The sequence below is a fragment of the Besnoitia besnoiti genome, chromosome X, assembly GCF_002563875.1.
Source record: "Besnoitia besnoiti strain Bb-Ger1 chromosome X, whole genome shotgun sequence".
Classification (NCBI taxonomy): domain Eukaryota; phylum Apicomplexa; class Conoidasida; order Eucoccidiorida; family Sarcocystidae; genus Besnoitia; species Besnoitia besnoiti.
Window position 1 is genome coordinate 1178364 of NC_042365.1, and position 18952 is coordinate 1197315.

An 18952-nucleotide genomic window follows, 5' to 3' on the forward strand; every position below is an offset into this window, starting at 1 on the left:
CTACTAGCTACCGCTAGTTTCTCAGGCCGAAAGTGCCTTTCTGCGTGAGGCCTGGAACTGCAACAGAGGGCGCGCATGTGGACGCGAAATGGCGAGACGACGTGCAAAATGCCCAGAAACACGTGCGACTGAGGGGAATGGACGTTCTTCCGTCGCTTCCGCAGCTCGTCTCGCAAAGCGCACTCTGTGTTATCAGAGACGAGCGATGGCATCCCGATTTGTTCGATGCTCACAGCGAGATAGGCACTGACGAGCGGCGCAAGGTTCCGCGTAGTCCCTGTCGAGCAAGAGCGCCGTTCAGCGGGCGCGCGCGTCTCTGATTTTGATCCAACTTCGCTTTAAGGGAGATCCACGGAAATCGCTCCCAGTTTTCTTCCTTCATGTGGGTCGAATGCGAGAGAGTGTAGAGTTCCAGCGAAGCTAGCATCAAGATGCGCTTGCGCGCCGGAGTTTCCGCTGCGAGCGCGCACGCTCCCTCTCAGTGGTTGTTGTTCTCGTGAACGCGTCGTCGACGCATGTTCAAGATTTTCACTTCCTCCCATATCGTGATTTGACTTCTCTGTCGACAGGTCAAAGTCTGATTCGCCTTATTCAGGTTCAGCGGCGTAGTCCGCGTAGTTTCCTTCTCCTGCCTATCATCCACCCGTGACTCCCCCACTGTGCGGTAAACATGGAATCTTCATCAAGGGATTGAACTCAAGAATCTCTTGACGTCCTTTTAGATTGTTTTCCGCAACTGCACTAGCGGCCGTGCAGGAAAGCCTGGGTAGCTGAAAGAAGTTTCGCTGGAGGGGCTGATACTCGCCCGCGTAGCAAAAGCTGGCTGCGCGGAGAACCCGCGCCTCTATTCGGGGAAGAAGGTCTTCTCGCCTTCTTCAACAGTCTCCGCCTTAGATGTCTTTCTCTCCACGAGTTCTGAAAATGCGTACATCTGCGCGTCTGAGTAAAAGAGGTATCAGGTTGATTCGATGGCACCCGGCGTGCCAGCATCGATCCCAATTTGAGTCGTAGTCCAGGGGTACCTCCTCTTCATCTGTAGTCTGCCCCGCGGGTTGTGTGCTGCATTCGCGTCGGTTTTTCATTTAGTTCCTGTTTCCTTTTTTCACGAGCTCTCCACTGCCTGTACCTGTAAACCCTTGGGTTCATCGTTTTCGCATTCTGCGAAAACAGGCCTCTGGTTCATCGGAGGTGTCTGTTTTATTCCCTCGGTGGCGGCCGTTTTGCTTCAAACTCTGACCTCCACGACGCGGGTTCCGCATAGCAGACAGACATCGTATCCCGATTTACCTTTCGCCATTGAGTCGTGCTGCGCACGAAAACCATCCACCGCCATGGCGACCTCTCCCTCGCCCCCGCGGCGCGGGCGATCCGAACGCGCGACGCTGGACGCTTGTTTCTCAACGTTCTGTGATAAATCGCAGTCGGCATTGGCGCGCCGAAGATCCTTTACGCTCCGTTCTTCTTCCTCCTGTGTCGCTTCCTCCTCCGCGTCGGTTCTTGCCCTGATCTTTCTCTCTTTCCTTATGTGTGTCTCACTCTTTGGGGTGTCTGATGCCTCTTCCTCCTCTCCGTCTCGCTTCGTGTTTGCCGCGGCGGTTACCTCCGCGGAACACGACTCCGCCGGAGCCTCTCCTCCTGAGGAAGCGACGCATAACGCTGCAGAGGAAACCTCAGAGACGCCCGCTGGACGCCCGCAGGACGAAGCCACGAAGAAGGCTCTGCAGGCGGCCGAAGCGACTGCGGACGCTGTGGCGAAGGCCCTAGAGGTCGGCGTCCCGATGCCGCCCCTTGCCGCGGGCTCGGCGGGCGCCGCCGCGGTCGCGAAGACCAGCGCCAAGGATGCGACTGTCGCGACGAACGCGCAGGCCGCTGCGGACGCAGGAGGGGCGACTGACTCTACAGTGATTCGAGCCGACGACGCGAAGTTTCAGGCTCATCCGGAGGCACCTAGTGAGGAGCATGGCGAGGCTTCGGAGAGCTCGGCGGAGGAAGAGAAGCCAATCCCCGCCGACGGCGAACAGTGTATCATTTTTGCCGCAGAAGAGGGAGACCCCGACAGGTAGGCCCTGACTCCTGGCGGGCGGAAACAGAGAAAAATGTAAGACTTACGAACCTCTGGTACCGCCTCCGTACCACGGTTTTCACAAAACATTCGGCGGCGACGCGGACGCGAGGGCCCTGTCAGCCGCGTGGACGGGCACGGTTCCGTTTTTTGTACTGCCGACCGCACCTCGAGCCGCTAGAGCCGCTCGCCCGGTTTTCTTTTTTTTACTCCTCTCTGCTAGTCCACCGACTCAGTGTTCGAAAACTCGATGCACGAACCTGTCGCCCTCCGTCAGGTCTCTGTGACGCTGCATTCGTTTTCTTTCGTTTCTGTCTCGGTTGCATGCCGCGACGTCCCTGCTGCTGTACCGGCTGCGCCTTTTCCCTTCGTATACGTACCATCCCTAAGTCGTTTCCTGGAATTCTTGTCGTCCGCCTTCGCGCGCCTGGCTGTGTTACGATATTCGCCGCAGGTTCCGGTATTTACGGTGGAGCACGTTTCGCGCTTTGAGTGTAGTTCGCCTCGGCGCTGCGTGCGCCTACAGACTTGCGCGGGGGGAGCTTTCTCGCAGGCGCGTTTGGAAGGAATCGGGCGGCGTCTCCGTGCTTCGCCAGTTGCACTGCCTACCCTCTTCCGCCCCGCCCCGGCTTTCTCGTGGGGATCATGGTCCGCACGCCGTTCGGCAGGGGAGCTGGCCGTGACTGGTGTAGCTGTCTGTCGACTTTCTGCATGCGTGTCGCTCTGTGCGTTGCTGTGCGTTGATCTGTTCATGTGCTTCAGCTGCTCCTGCCCAGAGGGGTTTGTCCTTTGCAACTGGCAGGACGTGGCGGCCGAGCAGGCGCGTGTGGAGAAGATAGGGCGAGCTGCGCATGCAGCGGCTGTGCGCCAGCTCTTGCTCGACCTCGACAAACTGCCGCGTGAGGACCTTGGGAAGGCTCCGGCATCGAGCGCGACCTCGCCGCAGACGACGGGCGTCTCGCCAGTCCTCTCGAATAACGCAGCAGAGCCCGCGGCGTCGACCGAGCTGCGTCAGGCGCGTGAGCGAGTCCCCGCGGAGCTTCGAGGCACTGTTGATCTTCCCGGATCGCAGGAGGAAGGCCACGGCGGCTTGGGAGCGAACGCTCAGGACGACAGCGAGATGCAGCGGCTTGAGGCCATGCTGCCCCCAGAGCTGGCTGACACCGCTGTGAATGCCTCGCGAACTGCCAAGGGTGAACACGCTGCAGCCTGGATGAAGGCTCTCTGCGACGACGCCGACGTGGGCTTCAAGTCCTACGGAGTGCAGATCGACTACGAGATCGAGGTCTTCTGCGGCGACAACGGAACCAAGGATTTTCCCGATGTCCGCTTTGTCTATGATCTGAGTGAGACTCGCACGGGAGAACTCAGTTCATGCGAGGAAACGTTGAGCGGGGGTGGCTGTTTCAGAAAGCGTCTGGGGGTAGACACGAGGGGTTCTCTGCGATGCGCATGCAGACCAGGCTCAGGCGAAATTTCCATTCTTGCCTTTTTGTATCTGACAACGCCTCAAGTGAGCTGCAGAGCGGGGAGCGCCGCATGCGTGGGAACGTGCACTCGTGAATAGTGGCTGTGGCTCTCTGGCGCGTGGTGTGTCTACGCGCTTTTTAACAGACACTTACGTGGACAAGAACCGGCTGACAAGGCTTCAGGCGAAGGACAGTAGCTGGACACCGCGCCACTGCCTTGTCGCGGATTTTTACCTTTGCAAACGCCTCCCACCGAAAAGGAAACAAGTATGTCCGCACCCCCCATCTATGTGACGCAACGTATGTCTGCATATATATAAAAATATATATATATATATATTTATGTTTGGAGGTTAGGGCAGTACAGTGAAGCTGTTGAGCGGTTGCCCCATGCGCACGATTTCTTCGTGTAGACTGCGAGAGAGGGGAGAGAGAAGCGTTAGCCAGCGACATTGAGGCTCTTTGGAGGTCAGTCCATCTGCGACACAGTGGGTACTTCAGGGCACACTCTCGCGTGAGTCGCCTTCGCGTATACGTTTTCTGCGTTGTCGCGATTTCTGTTCGCAGGTGAACTGCGAAATGACAGGGTGGAGTGAATGGTCTACTGCGTGCGTCGATAATACGCAAACGCGCAAACGAGGAATCACGCGCAGCGGTAAGTCTCGTGGCTGCCATGGAAAAACAGCGGCTGCGGCGCATCCATCGCCGAGACGAGAGGATCAGCTTCGTGGTAGTCGGAAATGTGCCTACACCTGCAGCGATGTACTTCTCTTGAATTCCGCAACTGGCGAAACCTCTTCCAAGATTATTGTGTCGCGCCCGCGACACAATAATCTTGACTTTTGTCGGTCACGCGTTAGCCGGAGTTTGCCAGTGGATGGTCTTCCGCGCGGGGGTCTATGCTAGGTGCCCACATAGGCTTCTTACACATTCGCCGCGCTAGTCGCACATCGGCCGTTCTCCCCCAGGATTCCGGAGCTGCGAGAATATATCTTCTCCAGCTGTGTTTGCCGTGTCACTAGGTTCAAAGTGTACGGGCAGCGTGGGAATCGTGCAGGAACATGACGAGTTGTCCCCTGTTTTTTCTATACCCTCAGGCCAGCACGGCGGGCGACTGTGCGTGTGGGACGGCAAACAGCCGGCGAGACCCGAGGTCACCGAGGTTCGCCCGTGTTCCAGCCCTTCGCAGGAGTAGCAGAAGAGGAGTTTTTGTTGCTTTGGACTCTTCTGTTCTTGGATCGCTTCCTTCTTGAACCTCGACATCTGTCACGCCGTCGCTGCGAGAGGTACACCCCTGCTGTCTCTCTTTCTGGCGGCTGCTGCTGCTCGTCGAGGCTCCAGGGATTTCAGACGTTGTCTCTTTTATTATGCATGCACACTTTATGGATGTATTTTTTCCTTCGAATTTGGCCGCCTATGGATTTGCCGGTGCGCCTGCGCACGTATATGTGACTCAAATCTGTCTACATTGCGTCGGCGGTGCGCCAGGGAGCTCGCGTTGTTTTCTTGCTCGGCTGTCGGTTGAAGAGACGGGTGCGCGGTCGACTGCTGGTGTTGGTTGAAGAGAGAGCCGCTTGACGATCTCCGCGGGAAGATCGTCTCCATTGCCTCAGCCGCGCTGCGCGTTTTAGTACTAGCTTCGTTCCTTCCTTTTTTCTACGCGTCTACACGCAGGCCTGCCTACACGTGTATTGACCGTATACCAACCGACAATTACACATACGTCTCTCTCTCCTTCGCTGCTTACAAATATGCACATGCGTAGCGGCGCGAGTATCTGCAGGTGGATTCATACGTGTACATTCGTGCTTATGGGTGCAAGTGACATCGCCATTCATTGATCCGTATACGCGTCTCAGGCCGTCTAGCTGTTCTCGTCTGCAAAGTCGTCTGTGGGAGAGGGAGAGGCAGACTGCTGTACTTCATTTGAGTGCATTTGCGCCTGGGTCAAAGCGCGACCTAGAGTTTTTTCAGTCTAGAGCCTGCACGAGGTGTTTTATTTGTTGACGCTATGCCGACACGTACATGCGCATGCTTGCATAGATCTACGTAGCTGTGTGTTGACTCCGAAACACGCGAGCCGCATGTCTTTTTTCCCAGTCTCGGGTTCATAAGACGCCGACACGACGGGAAGGGGTGGGGTGGCGTGAGCGTTAGAACCCAGAAGCAAAACACTTGAAACCGAGCGGAGAACTGCGGCAGATGAATCCAACACGCAACACCCATCCCAGGAATCATTGCACAGAAAACGACGCAGGCGCCAGGCTCAGCTCTCAACACGCCAGCGGCAAAAAGCGAACGCATGCAGCCGAAGAGCTCGATGAAGGAAGAGGCATAGCGAGCTTCACGCCGTCGATTTCCGCGCGTCTACCTGACGCGGACCTGAGAACAGAAAGACAAGCAGTCAACTTATGGGGACGGCGCGACAGCAGAGCACCCGCTGCAACACCTCTCCGCGAGAAGCGGGGGAAGCGCCTGGAACGGGGAAGCTGAGATACGAGAAAGTCAGTCGACACGCGTTGAAGCAATTCCAGGGCGAACCGCGGGTCGCGGCGTGCGGCGTTAGGGCCGTCGCCAAGACATAGCAAACACAGAGAAAACAACAGTGCGCGGGTGCGGCGGCAGAAGTTCCAGCTTCTTCAGACCATGCGAGAGGCCTGCTCGCGAGCCGTAGACCAGCCGAGGCCGCGAGAGGGTCCGACTGGGTAGCCAGAGGCCTTCAGCAGAGACAGAGGCGGAAAGAGGGAAAAAAGAAAGAGGCACGAGAGGGCGGGCTTACCTGTAGAGGCGATCAAACACGGCGAGGCCCTGCTCGCCACCCTTCAGGAGCGGCGACGCATGGATGAGGATGGCCTTCGCGCCGAGCTCGAGTGCGGAGTGCTCCGCCTGGTGCAGCGTGGCGAAGACTGTCTTCGCGCCGCACTGGGCGATTTTCTTCCACTTCGAGGTCCCCCCCGCGGCGTCACCTTCCGCGGCGAATGCCTCCGACGGCAGGAGCGAAAAGTACGCAGAAAAGCGCTCCTTTAGAGGCTCTAGAGTCCGGTCTGCGTCGATCACAACAACGGTGGAGGCGTCGAGGGCCTCCGCGCCGCTTCGCGCAGCCGCAGAGCCCCCTGTGCGGCTGTTCGCCGTCTTCTCAGCAGCCTCGCGAGCCGCGGCCGTCGCGTCTGGCGCCCTCCGCTTCTCGTTCGCGCCTGTGGCGGCGTCTGCTTCAGAGTCGGGCGTCTCGACCGGCGTCGCCGCGGGCGAGTCTGCATTTTCTCTGCCTTCAGCTTCGTCCTTGTCGACGATAAGCATGCAGGGAAGACAGGGCGCGTAGTGCGTGAGAGCGAGTCCGGGGCTCTCCATCGGCGTCGAGTCGTCCGCGTGTGTCTCTGAGGCTCTCGGCGCGGCTGCGTGCGGCTCCGTCTGTGTCTCTTTCGCGCCGACCTCGCTGTGTGCGGGCTCTCCACGCGCCCGCTCTGGAGGCGCTGCACCCGGTGGCGGCGCGGCTTTCGCGTGTTCCATCGCGAGGTGGTAATGCAGCTTCTCCGATACGCGAACGGAGAACGGCGGGAAGGGAGGCAGGACTTCAGCCCCGGCTGTCTCTCCTGTCTGTTCCGTCGGCGCTGCCCTCTGCGCCGCGGCTTTCAGGGCCTCCTCAATCATCTCGGCCGAAATGACGCCGCGTCGGAGAACTTGAATTTCGAAAGCGTCGCCTGACGCTTCAGGCGCGGAGATCTTGACGACTGTCGACTCAATGCCGAGACAGCAGCACTCCTCCTCTGCGCCGTCGAGCAGTAGCATGTTGTCTCCTTCGGGCGGAAGATCCTGCAACCGTGCCTCGAGGGTCGCCTCCAACGCCTTCCCGGCCTTCTGCCTCTTCGCGTCTGGCGCACGCAGATTCTCCTCGTCTTCCTTCTCTGCGACCCGCTGGCGCTTCGCCGCGAGACTCGCGGGCTGCGCGCTCTCCGCTGAAGCAGAATCGGCGGACGAAGAGGAAGGAGAGGAGCCGGAGGCAGACGCAGGCGGCGCAGAGGAAGCTGAAGGAGGAGAAGACGCGAACTGGTTGACGACGTGCCCAGCTGTCGTGGGACTGATTCTGCCAAAGCGATTCGCGGACGGCGCGGCGACTGGGACGCCCGCCGCCGCGATGAGCGCGAGCGCATGCGGATGATTCGGGCACCTGAACGCATGCGAACCCGTCGGAGACGCCGCGGAGTGAACCTTCTTGCAGACAAGAAGAGACAACGAAGCGGACGTTTCGAGGCGTTCATGAACATTGTATATGGATATTTATATTTACATATATATATTTATATATATATGTTTATATATTTGTATATTTATATATATAAAAGGCTGTCGATTGGGGGCCAGCAGCGGCAGCGGCAGCGGCAGACGCCTGCGCAGGCAGCTCGATAGAAACGGAGAGCACTGCGACGACGAGGGCGGAGCTGAAGAGTATTGGTTTGTGCGAATAATCGAGTACAAGCAAGACGAATGGAAAAAGCAGAAAAAACAACGAGCAACAGAATCAGGCACAGACATATACACAGCCACCTGCACGCGCACACACTCATAAACACATACGTATATATATACATACATATACATATATAGTACAGCTCTTACACCGACACGCATACCTCACTGAAAACATATATATATATATATATATATATTTCCCTATGAAGAGGCAAACGTGTGCGTCTGCTTCTAAGTGCTCGTTTGAGTCGCGGGCGAGGTTTAGAAAATTGATGTATATATATATATATATATATATAAATATGTATATAAGTACAAATATATATTCATATATAGTTAAGGAGTGGGTGCACCTCTCTTTCTAGCGTACCGAGCTGCGACAAGGCGCGTGCCTGCAGTGACCGCGAGGGCGACTCCCGAGCCGTCGGGTCTGTCTTCGAGGATTTTCCCCCTCGCGACGACGGAGAGAGGCCCAGGCCAGAAGGCGTCTGCGAGAGCCGCGACCAGTTGCCGCATCGCCCGCCGCTCGCCGCGCAGCTGCCACGCAGGGCTCTCTGCGGCGCCGCCTGCAGGGGGTTGAGCGGCTGCGGCAGCAGGAGAGGGATCGTCATCGAGGTCGAAGACTTGCGCGAAGGCCTGCTGGGCGGAAACCACGTGGCAGATGAGCGGGTCTGAGGGTGGGCGGCGCTTCGAGAGGAAAACGCGCGCACAGGCGCCTGGAACGGTCGCCGCGGCGCCGAGCCCGTAGACCGTTTCGGTTGGAAACACGACGAGGCCGCCACGCCGTAGGTAGGTGCCGAGCGCCGCAAAAACTGGATGCGCCGCGAGCGCGCGGACTTGCGCGAGACTGACAAATGGCGCAGCGCGCGACCTCGTAGGCGCGGCGGCGGAGCCCGATAAAGTGGACGGGGAGGATGCGAACGAGGAGGTGAAGAGCTGAAGCAGCGACTCGGCAGAGGGCGTCAGCCGGAGTTCCGCGGGAAGCAGCGAAGAGGGCGAAGCGGTGCACTCTCGAATCGCCTCCTCCGCCTCGGCAACAGAAGGCCGTGGAGGCGCCCGCCACACCAGCACCGGCGGACAGGAGAAGAGTGGTGACTCCGGCGAGGTCAAGGAAGAAGACGGAGGGCAGGGCGACGACGAAGCAGGGAGAGACGAGGAGGCGCTCTCTCGCCCGAGGGACGCGGGCGACGAGCGGCCACCAGGTGTCGCAGTCGACGCAGACGGAGACGGGTCTGAAGCCGATGGAGATACCTGCCATTTCGTCTCCTCGGCGCCGCGAGGCAGCGGAAGCGCAGAGGCAGCCCCTGTCCAGTCCGCCATGGCGAGGTGGACGCGAGAAGGCGAAATGGGCGTCTCCTGGGGAATGAAGGTTGAACGGCAAGAAAACGAAACAAACTCAAGCTGCAGACAACTCTCACGGAGAAATGCTGAGAGCGAGGGAGGCCTCAGACTCACAGGATCCCCACATGCAGGTTGGGAGACTGCCAAACAAGCAAGTCACAACTCTCGCGACAGGAAAACAAATGCGAGAGACAAGACAGCCGACGCTGGCGACACGCAGCATGAGACAGATCGCGACACCGGCAAGGAGGAACGCCCAACATGAAAAAGGAGAAAAAAAACAACAGAGACGACAAAGCGGAGAGCACACGCCCGATTGAAGCAGATGGAACAACTTGTCACTCTGAATAGAAAGAAAACCAGTGGAAGGAAGTAGACACAGAGCTGGAGCGCATGCGGTATCGCAGAAAAGGCACACTCGCAGGCAGGCACGGGGTGAACTTTTGAAGTGAAAAAAAGGACTACAACGGAGCTCGTCGCTCTGTCTCGAAGCGCACCTTGCGCACTCATTCGTCTCCCGGTATTTGCAATAAAGAGAAAAGATGGGAAAATTGACTCCGAAAATCCAGTCCCACACTCGACCTCTCGAGATCGCGCCTTCTGTCTCTCTCAAAAGCCGTTGCATGCGCCGTCGCAGCCCAGAAAGAACTCAATTGCCCCGTCGTCCGCTTTGTGTCGATTTCGTTCTACTTCAGACCCTCCTGAATCTTTTTTTTACCGTGTTATCTTGGCTGCGCTTGCTCGGTTTTTCTTCCTTCTTCTCTCCCAGCCTCTCACTGGGTCTGCTGTGGCAGTAGAGCGGCGCGAGTAGGTAACGCGAGCGGCGAGACACAGGTTAAAACGTCGCCCTCTTCTTTTCGCTTTCTTTTCTTCATTCTTTAAGTATTCGACTAGGTAGATTCTCTTTTTCGTAGACAAGCATCTGCCGCATGCCCTGCCTGTCTCTACACCTAAATGTGTACACTGGGGCTCGTCTCAGCTCCAACTCGCTTGTCTATGGAAACCTCTTTCGTTTCTCGGAAGGTGACGCTCCTCGACTCAGTATGAGATCTCTCGTAGGATTCTAGACTCCTCCTCTTTATGCCGCTCCGCGTCAGACAGCTCTAGGGTTTAGGGTAGGCAGCAGACACGATAGGCAAATACTCAAGTAGGCAGCAGCGACGCGCCTTCTGCTCACAATGTAGATTAAGCTAGAACTATTTAATGAGGCAGCGAGCTATAAAGAGCGCGTCCGCGCTTAGAGGCAGAGTCGCGCATCACGTGGATCAGTGAAACAGTAGCGCGACAAAAAAGGTTTTTTCGATGGCGCTGATTCATTCGACCTGCCTCAGGGCGCTCTGTTCAGGAGCGCGATGCCTCACGATAGACAGCGTCCTCTCTGGCATGTAGTAAATCCTGAAGTAGAAGCAGGCTTCGAATACAACTTGGGCAGCGACGAGGCGTGGAGAGTAGCGAACTCAATTGGAGCTTCTCCCCACGCGAATGACGCCAAGCAAATCTACGGGAGCTACGTTGGAGCCAATGTCAATGCATGCAAAGGCTTGAAACGGCCAGAGTCCGTTTCGAGAGATTCACACTGCTACGCGGGCCGCTTCTTTGAAACGAAACTCCGAAAAACCAAAAGTCGACGCGTACAAGGCGCGCTGTCTGCAGAGGCGGACGTGCCGCATCCTCATGACGGAGAGGGCGGCGGGGCGGTAGCCTCGAGAAGGAACTGGGCCGAACTCCAGCCGGCGGCGACATAAGTCCTGCCGCCTCCCGCACCACGCGTGAGCGTCTGTCATGAAGCCCGCAGAAGACTCTTCCACGGCTCAAACCGAAAGACTGGCCTCGCGGGCGCGCGCGCCAGTCGCCGGCAGCGTGTGCTTCGCCTCGGCGCGGCGAGCGCCTCATCCACGGACACGAAGTCGCGATTGTCGCATATCGGGACCCCTAACACGAACCGGAGATAAACGCGCGCACGCATGGAGCCTCGCCACATAATTTTACAAGTATATGTGCGCATATATGTAGATATCTATACATCTTTATATATATAGGTGCCGGGCAACGGATATGATAAATGTGGGTATATGACCGAATGACCACATACCCACACGCTATACATGTACGCAGGTTGCGATGAAAAACTGCACATAAATGAGTGTCGGCATGGACTCAGATTTGTAGGTGGAAACCTGCCGAAGACGACTACACGTGGAGCTCGAGGCTTCTTTCTTCGCGCGAGTTGTGCGCTGCACCTCAAACATGTGCCATTTTGAGCTCCAACGGCGTTTTTCGCCTTGGACGCGCACCCTCCGCAGCGCCTGGCCTCCCTTTGTCTAATCTCTCTGGAGCACCCCAGCGCCTCCCTTTGTCTTATCTCGTTGGAGCACCCCAGCGCCTCCCTGTCTTTGCGGTGCTCGCTCCCTCCGCCCTGAAGCTCAAGCTCGCAGCCTGAAACTCATCTCTACCCAAGAAAATCTGCTCTACTGATCATTTTCTCTCTAAATCTCTGCGAAGATGCAGCGGCCTCCCCCCCGTGTGTTCGGCGTCCCCGTTCTCCGTCTGCCGTTCCCGCATCACGCTCAATTGTTCAGCTCCCCTTCTCCCCCTCCTCCTCCAAGGCGGTGTGCAGCGTGATTTGCTGCCACTGTGCGCGAAAGGCGCGCGCGTGACCGGCTTCAGAGTTGCGTGGCCTTTCCGCGTTAGTCTTCTCTCTCTTCTTCATAGGCCTCTGGAGTTTTCTCCCTGTCTTCTGCCCTCCTCGCCCATTCGCCATTTTCTTTTCCGCGTTTCTCCGTGGCTTGCGCCCGCGCCTCCGCGCGGCTCCAGGCCTGCTCCCGTCTTCCTCTACACGCTCGTCCTGTTCGAGTTGTGATTCCGCTCGCGTTCAGTCCATCCCTTTCCCCCCTCGTCGGTCTCAAACTTATTATTTCCGGCCCGCATGCGGTCCCTACCGCTGAGAGCGAGACGCACGCGCGGTGCTTTGCACCGTGTCGCGCGCTCCCTCCAGCCTCGCGGCGCCAGGCAAGAAAGCCGAGGATCTCTCTCTGCCCGCGCCTCGACCACTGCGGCCTGCGCCGCGGTGTGCGCCGAGGGGGAGGACGAAGGCAGGCAGCGGATGCGTTCGCTCGAGAGCGGCCTCGCTCTCGTGTTGCGTGAAGAGCTGCAGCGAGTGCGCGCCGCCGCGCCGCGACAGACTCCGCACAGAGGAGGAAGAACGCAACACTAACGGCGGCGACGCGCCAAGCAGCGGGTGCAGCGGCACCGCGGAGGACGCCGCGGAAGGAAACGCAGTGCGAAAGGCAATCACGTTCGGCGGCGCGCGCAGCTGAGACGAGGAGGGCAGAGAGACGAGAGACGAGTGAAGAAGCGGCTCCTGGTTGACGGGCGCGGAGACCGAAGGCGATGGCGACTCAGGGCGGTAGTCGTGAAGACAAAGAGGACAAACCTGAGGGCGACAAATGGAAGTCAAACACGTAGGCATGACCGAGCGCGCTAGTGGCTCCAAAATCGAGCTCCACGCAAGCGAGACCCAGAGGCTGAATTCCATCAAGGGAACCTACGCACAGACAACTAGCCACCCTCGTGCAGCGTCTTGATCCCCTGTTCTGCCTGGTGTCGCAGCCTCACACAGTCTGTCGTTGTTGAAGCGAACAGCATCGCGGCTCGCTGTGCCTCTCCGCCATTGCTGGGCTACAACCATGCAGCGTAAGGACAGGGCGTCTGGCCCTGTAGACGCGGCGGCGCCGCCTCTCACGCTGACGCTGCCTCTGGACCGCCTTCCGCTCGGTCGTCATCGCCCCAGGAGATTTGGAACGGCCTTGAAAGATACGCAAGCCGAGTGGAAAGAGAAAGAGAAGAAACCGAGCGCGCGGCAGACCTACCGAGGAGCGCAGAAACCAAGAGTCGATGCAGCTGCGGTGGAAAACATGGCCGCAGGGCAGGACGCGTACGAGAGCGCTGGGCACGAAGTCCTCGATGCAGATTGCGCAGTTTCTGAGCGCCGAAGCACGCAGACAAAGACGGCAGAGAGACTTCTTTCACCCCTCTCGCCTCGCCGCACGCCCTCCACGCTCGCCTCTCCGCGCCGCAACCCGCGTGGCAGCCACACGCACAGGGGCGGGTCGCCGCGGCGTAGGTGCGACGACGAAGGCGTCGAAACGCGCGCGGGGGTCCAAAGATTCCGATGCAAATCGTCCATTCCGGCGCTTGCCGAGGCCGAGACCTGCGCGAGCGCACGTCGAGCGTTTCTGCCAGACTCTCGCGCGTAGCAGATTCACTTCCATTTTTATACACTACACCTCAAAGTATCCACATGCCAATGACTACCTGCCTGCCTATCTACCTACAAACACACTTGTGGAAGCGCATCGCGAGAGCGTGCAAGGGCGCTGGACGCCTCGACGCCCTCGACGGCCAGAAGCCAACTCGCGGCGGCAGCGTTAACCTAAAGCCTACCCTGGTCGCGTCGCTTTCGGACCCCCCTCTGCGGCCGCCCGCACCGCATCTACTTCTCTGTCTTCTTCGCCCGTGCCTTCCGCCGGCGCGGCGGCCGCCTCCGCGCCCGCCGCGGGGGCTCCGTTCGCAGGCGCGGAGGCCTCTGGCGGTGACGTGCGGGCGTCGCGCGACAACGAGGACGAAGAGGCCGTCACAGGCACGTGGCGAGGCGACAGCAAGCTCTCTTCCCGCGGCAGGTCGCCGCCGGCGGAAAACGAGGCTGAAGACGCCGGCGCGAGCGCGCGGGCACCCGCCTCCTGCTCCAGGCCGCGCGCGCGCTCGGTGTAGGTCGGCTGGCTGGCAGAAGTCACCACCGCGCTCAACTCCTGAGAAAAATGGACAGACGCACCCCCTCGGGGATAACCTTTACACAAACAAGTACGTTTGATCTAATTATGCAAACATCTACACTGCTGAAATTAGAAACGTCCCGCACACAGAGAGAAGAACCGTCCCTATCTCCCTCTTGGCGTACACGCTACGGCGCAGTGCGCGCCTCGATTAAAACAGCGTCTCCTGCCTGCGCAAAATTCACCCCTCAACGAACTAAACGAGTTCGGTTCGAGCCTCGAGAGACTCCACGTGCTGCTCCACTGGCGCGCGGGCGCGTGCAGGGGGCCGTGGACGTGTCACTGCAGGCTCGCAACGCACGCCAGGTCCCTGAAACACTTCCGCCGCCCCCCCCCCCTCCCCCCCCGTGCTGTCATTCCCAAACAAACGCAAATAAATAAACACATATACATATATATACACGATAATATGTAGGTATACTTGCGGGGCTCGGCTTGCACTCGTCCGCCAACCCTACAGTACACACGCCATTACAACGCCTCCACATGGAGATCCAGACACGAACTAGGCATGCATGTACATACAGATCTGAAGATATATATATATATATATATATATATATATATGGATAGAGATAGAAATGCAGAGGTGTGAAGTAGGCTAAAGGGGTTGAAATCGTGTCTGGTTCGTTCGGTGCATGGCGTACATCGGCAGGGCTACGCGCTGTTGGGCGAACCTGGGAGCCTGCGGAAAAGATCGTGGCGTAGGGTCGCGCAGAGCACCAGGCGTCGATTTCCTCGCCGCCGTCGGGCGCGAGCAAGCCCCGGTTTCGCTCGTCTCTCCGCGTCTCGTCCTCCGCCGCGGCGGGAACGCCCACAATGCGGAAAAGGCCCAAAATTGGGACGCCCGACTCAGTGAAGAGAATGCCGCTGCCGCCCGGCGCCTCTTCGCCGCGCGCGTCACTCGCGGCCGCCGGCGAGCCTTCGATCTGTGCGAAAGCGTAGGAGGGAGGCATCAGGCGCGCGCGATGGCTAAGGGAAAGAAGGGCTTCAAAGGGAAATGCACGTTCTCTTCTCTCCATCGGCGAATGCATGCAGCAAGGAGGTAGCAAAGTCGCGGCAAGACGAGACGAAGCGCCAGCTAACTCTGAACACGCGCCTCGTAACCCTAGAAGAAGAGGAAAGGACCCGCTGCCTTCTCGATTCTTGTTTTTTGAGCGATATGCAGAATGCTGCACCGTATACGGGGTGGCGCGTCTACGGCCTCCACGCTTGTCCAGTCCACTCTTGTCTTACGTGCCAGACGACGGGGTCCCATTCGCGGCTGTTGCCTCCGGCGAAGATGTCGGGAGCGGAGATGTGCGGGCTGCCCTGAGCGGTGCCGTTGCTCCGCTCGCGGCTGCGTCGACCTTCCATCGCGCGCCGCCAGTGCCGCGTCACTAGGCAAATCACGCTCCCCAAGGCAATCTGAGCAGAAAAGCGTTCCCAACGACACGACGACAGGCACCAAACGGGCAATCTGCGCGTTGCGGCGGCCGCAGATACCTCCTCCACGAACGGAGGTCACGCGAAGCACGAGATGATAGAAACGGGCGCGCGGATTTCGCAGCCTCAGGCGCCAGCTGATGAAGAAGAAGGACTGCCGAGCAGACAGACAGCTTGCCAGGCGGATATCTAACTTCATCCACGCAAAGAAAAACTAGTTTACGTCGTAAACTAGGCCTCAATACTAGAGAAACAACGCTGCGCTGCACTACCTATATATACATATATATATATATATATGTATACATATGCATACAGATAGATATAGATATGAAGATTTCTCCTACATAAAACACTGAACTCAGAGATGTGTCTCTATGACGAAAATGGGTGACCAAGCCTGCGGACCGGCACGAGCACATGCATACATTTGTACAAATATATATATATATATATATATATATATATATATATATCTGAATGTGTTTGGACATATAGGCATAAATGATTGTATCTATACGCATATGTGTGTCTTGCATCTCTCGCTTCGACTCCAACATTATCGACCCCGCGCAATGAGGGAGCGTCCTCGAGGCACTTACCATGAGCACAAGCACGAAGACCCAGACCAAGATGTCCGCAGGGTCGTCTGCAGACACGCAGCTTGCAAGGAACGCGGCCGGATTGCAGCGGCGTAGAAACAAGGTTTCGTTCCTGGGCTAGACATGAATGTTTTCAAAGAAGAAAGCGCACCGGCGCGTAGCACACGGCGACAAAAACGAGCGACACGGGTCGCAGACTTTTCACGCAGACGCATGCAACGGGGAGTGCCTTACACAGAAGAGCAGAGTTATAGGAATAGACGTGCAAAACATTCATATGTATTCCTGTCTATGTCATCGGTTCGCTACCTCTCATCTCTCCCTTTCTTACGACAGCGACATAAGATCACGCAGGTAAACTCAACCTAGTCACCACCTGCAGTACAGATAGATAGCTAGAGAGATAGGTAACCATGTAGATAAACAGTATAACAATACATATATATATACATGCGATATATACATATACATGTATATATGTATGCACGTAGATATATGTATATAGTGTGTATGTCAGCTGAAGGCGATGCGCGCTGTCCTACCGCTGGTCACAGAGTGCCGGCGGCGCATGGCTGTTGCATGTCCCTCCTCGCTCTTGTATTCGGATAGGTCCGCGAAGAGAGCTCGGACGCTCCCTCCGCCTGCGCTCGCCTCCGGCCGCTCTTCCGCGCTCCCAGCAACGACCCGCGCGCGTGGCAGGGGCGGCGCCGACGGCGGCAGAAACGAGTTGAACTCCGACGCGGCGAGGCTCGACCGCAGAGCGTCGCGCAGCGCGCCGTCTGTGGGGCGGCTGCGCGCCTCAGGCGCGCTCGCGGCCGCAGCCTCCATTCGAACCGCCGCAGCAGGCCCGAAGCCCGCAGGGAGCCTCGGGGACTCGGTCGGCGCTGCGAGCGTCAGGCTTTCGACAGCCAGGCGGGGACGGGCGTGCGACGGCGGAGTCGCGGAGGAAGCAGAGGGTCCGCGAAGACCGAGTTGCGCGCCGCCCACGCTCCAGAGAGGAGCGCGCGCCTCTCCGTCAGGGCGAGGGTCGCTGACGGAGAGAAATCCTTCAGCGTCCGCCGCCGCGGCATCTGCGCTCGGCGGGGAAGCAGACGGCAAGGCGCGCGCAGAGGCGGCTGCGCGACGACTCGAGGAAACACCTTTCAAACGAGACGCCGACAATGGTTGAGACGACAGAGACAGTGAGAACGAATCTGAAGACGGAATAGCAGGAGAGGAAGAGGAAGACGACGCGGGGAGTAACTCAGCCTCTGAGCCAGGCGCACAAGGCGTCGAGTGCGAGCATGGCAGAAACGGCGAGGCAGCCGAAGACGGCCACGTTGGGCGAGCCGAGGTCGGAGGACGACGGTTATCGCTTGGCGCCACAAGCGATGAACTCGAGGTGAAAGAGGGAGAAAGAGAAGAAGACCGGTTAGTACCTGAGAAGCTGTCATACCCGCGCAAAGGCGCAGAGGAAGGAGAAGAAGATCGCGGAGCCGAACGCGCTCCAGCCGAGGCGTGAGGAGACACTGAGGGTCGGTGCACGGGCGAAGAGGAGGCTGAGGTTGAGGCAGCGGAGTGCGAATTCGAACTCAAGCGCGACGTTGACGCAATGGGGAGAGACGTGGGAGATGTAGAAAAAGAGGGCGACGAGAGAAAGTCGAACGCAGAGTCAAAAACCGGAGAAGGAGCTTCGCGAAAGCCTCGCCCGCCGTCGCCCGCACTCGCGGAAGCCTCTCCGTTCTCCATGAGCGAGGCCCGAGGAGGGAACGCAGAGAAAATCACACGAACAGAGAGAAGAATGTGATATGGATCTAGAGAGAGGAAGGAACGAGAGGCGAACACCTCAGAGAGACGTCACGAAGCAGGAGAGGAGACAACGGAGGCAGCCTGTTCGCCGCCAGAGTAAGCGAGCAGATGGGAGAGTTTTGAAAAAGGCCTTCGCTCTCTTCTTCTCCCTCGAGGCGTTGCCGCGCGTGCAAGCAGGTCTGTGAGTTTGACTCTGGGGAAAGCATCGCCGTGGAGAGCCAAAGGAAAGAGGCGGAGGTCTTTTCGCGCCTCAGGTAGTACAGCCAGGTGGAAGCAAGTGACGAAACAACGAAGCGAGAAGAGCGGAGACGGAGACGAGGAGGGCGCAGAATGGAGAACGAAAACAGGGAAGCGCAAAAGGCAAGATGGTAGGAAAGCGAAAGAAGGAGGGGAACGCAAGAAAAGGAGGAAGAGGAGACACAGCGAAGCCAGCTGCGACGCTTTTCTTCGGCGTTGGGTAGATGCAGAGAGACCGAAGAAGCAGAAGAATCGAATCCGCCACCCCGTCCACCCTGTAGAAGAAACGAGAGAATCCGACAAGGCACCAGACTCGACAGAGCGAGCGAGACGCCTCTGGAAGCGGAAGAAAAGTCTAAGACAACGGCGCTAGCAGGCGCACACCGACACACCGCGAGGAGTTTGCCGCTTCTTGAGACTGGCGCCGACGGAAGAAGGAAAGGAGTCACATTCTTTCTGAGGTACGGCGAAAAAGGAGGACACGCGGAAACCGACAGAGACAAACGAGCAGACTTGCGCGCCCAATGAACCTCCTCCTCATGAACGCTTTTGCAGTCTCCCGAGGTTTTTCGACCTCGGGTTCGCGAGGAAGTCGCCGACGCTCGCGCGTGCCGTTCCTTCCGCGATGAAAGAGTACGTGGAGCCGCGGCTGAAGCGAGAAAATGGAGGCCAAGAAGACAGCAAAGAGGCAGAGATATGATAAAAAGCTTGTATTCGCGGCGTCAGCCT

The 18952-nt window shown here is 58.2% G+C and overlaps 4 protein-coding genes across 4 annotated transcripts; 2 read left to right on the forward strand and 2 right to left on the reverse strand.

Annotated features, from left to right (window-relative positions):
- Positions 1 to 1523: 1523 nt before the first annotated feature.
- On the forward strand, positions 1524 to 4726 carry BESB_017240 (sporozoite protein with an altered thrombospondin repeat SPATR; the record flags this gene model as incomplete). Its single annotated transcript, XM_029360439.1, has 5 exons — positions 1524 to 2059; positions 2825 to 3408; positions 3677 to 3798; positions 4099 to 4186; positions 4629 to 4726. 5 exons carry the CDS (start codon positions 1524 to 1526, stop codon positions 4724 to 4726), a joined length of 1428 nt encoding a protein of 475 aa, XP_029216415.1.
- Positions 4727 to 5804: 1078 nt separating this feature from the next.
- On the reverse strand, positions 5805 to 9318 carry BESB_017250 (yrdC domain-containing protein; the record flags this gene model as incomplete). The annotated part of the gene is made up of 3 exons (XM_029360440.1): positions 5805 to 5913; positions 6311 to 7696; positions 8369 to 9318. 3 exons carry the CDS (start codon positions 9316 to 9318, stop codon positions 5805 to 5807), a joined length of 2445 nt encoding a protein of 814 aa, XP_029216416.1.
- Positions 9319 to 10691: 1373 nt separating this feature from the next.
- Positions 10692 to 11084, forward strand: BESB_017260 (uncharacterized protein; the record flags this gene model as incomplete). The annotated part of the gene is made up of 1 exon (XM_029360441.1): positions 10692 to 11084. The coding sequence occupies one exon, from the start codon at positions 10692 to 10694 to the stop codon at positions 11082 to 11084; it is 393 nt and encodes a 130-aa protein (XP_029216417.1).
- Positions 11085 to 12274: 1190 nt separating this feature from the next.
- On the reverse strand, positions 12275 to 17926 carry BESB_017270 (zinc finger, C3HC4 type (RING finger) domain-containing protein; the record flags this gene model as incomplete). Its single annotated transcript, XM_029360442.1, has 7 exons — positions 12275 to 12772; positions 13209 to 13320; positions 13783 to 14147; positions 14849 to 15100; positions 15408 to 15578; positions 16199 to 16245; positions 16741 to 17926. The coding sequence occupies 7 exons, from the start codon at positions 17924 to 17926 to the stop codon at positions 12275 to 12277; spliced, it is 2631 nt and encodes an 876-aa protein (XP_029216418.1).
- Positions 17927 to 18952: the final 1026 nt, after the last annotated feature.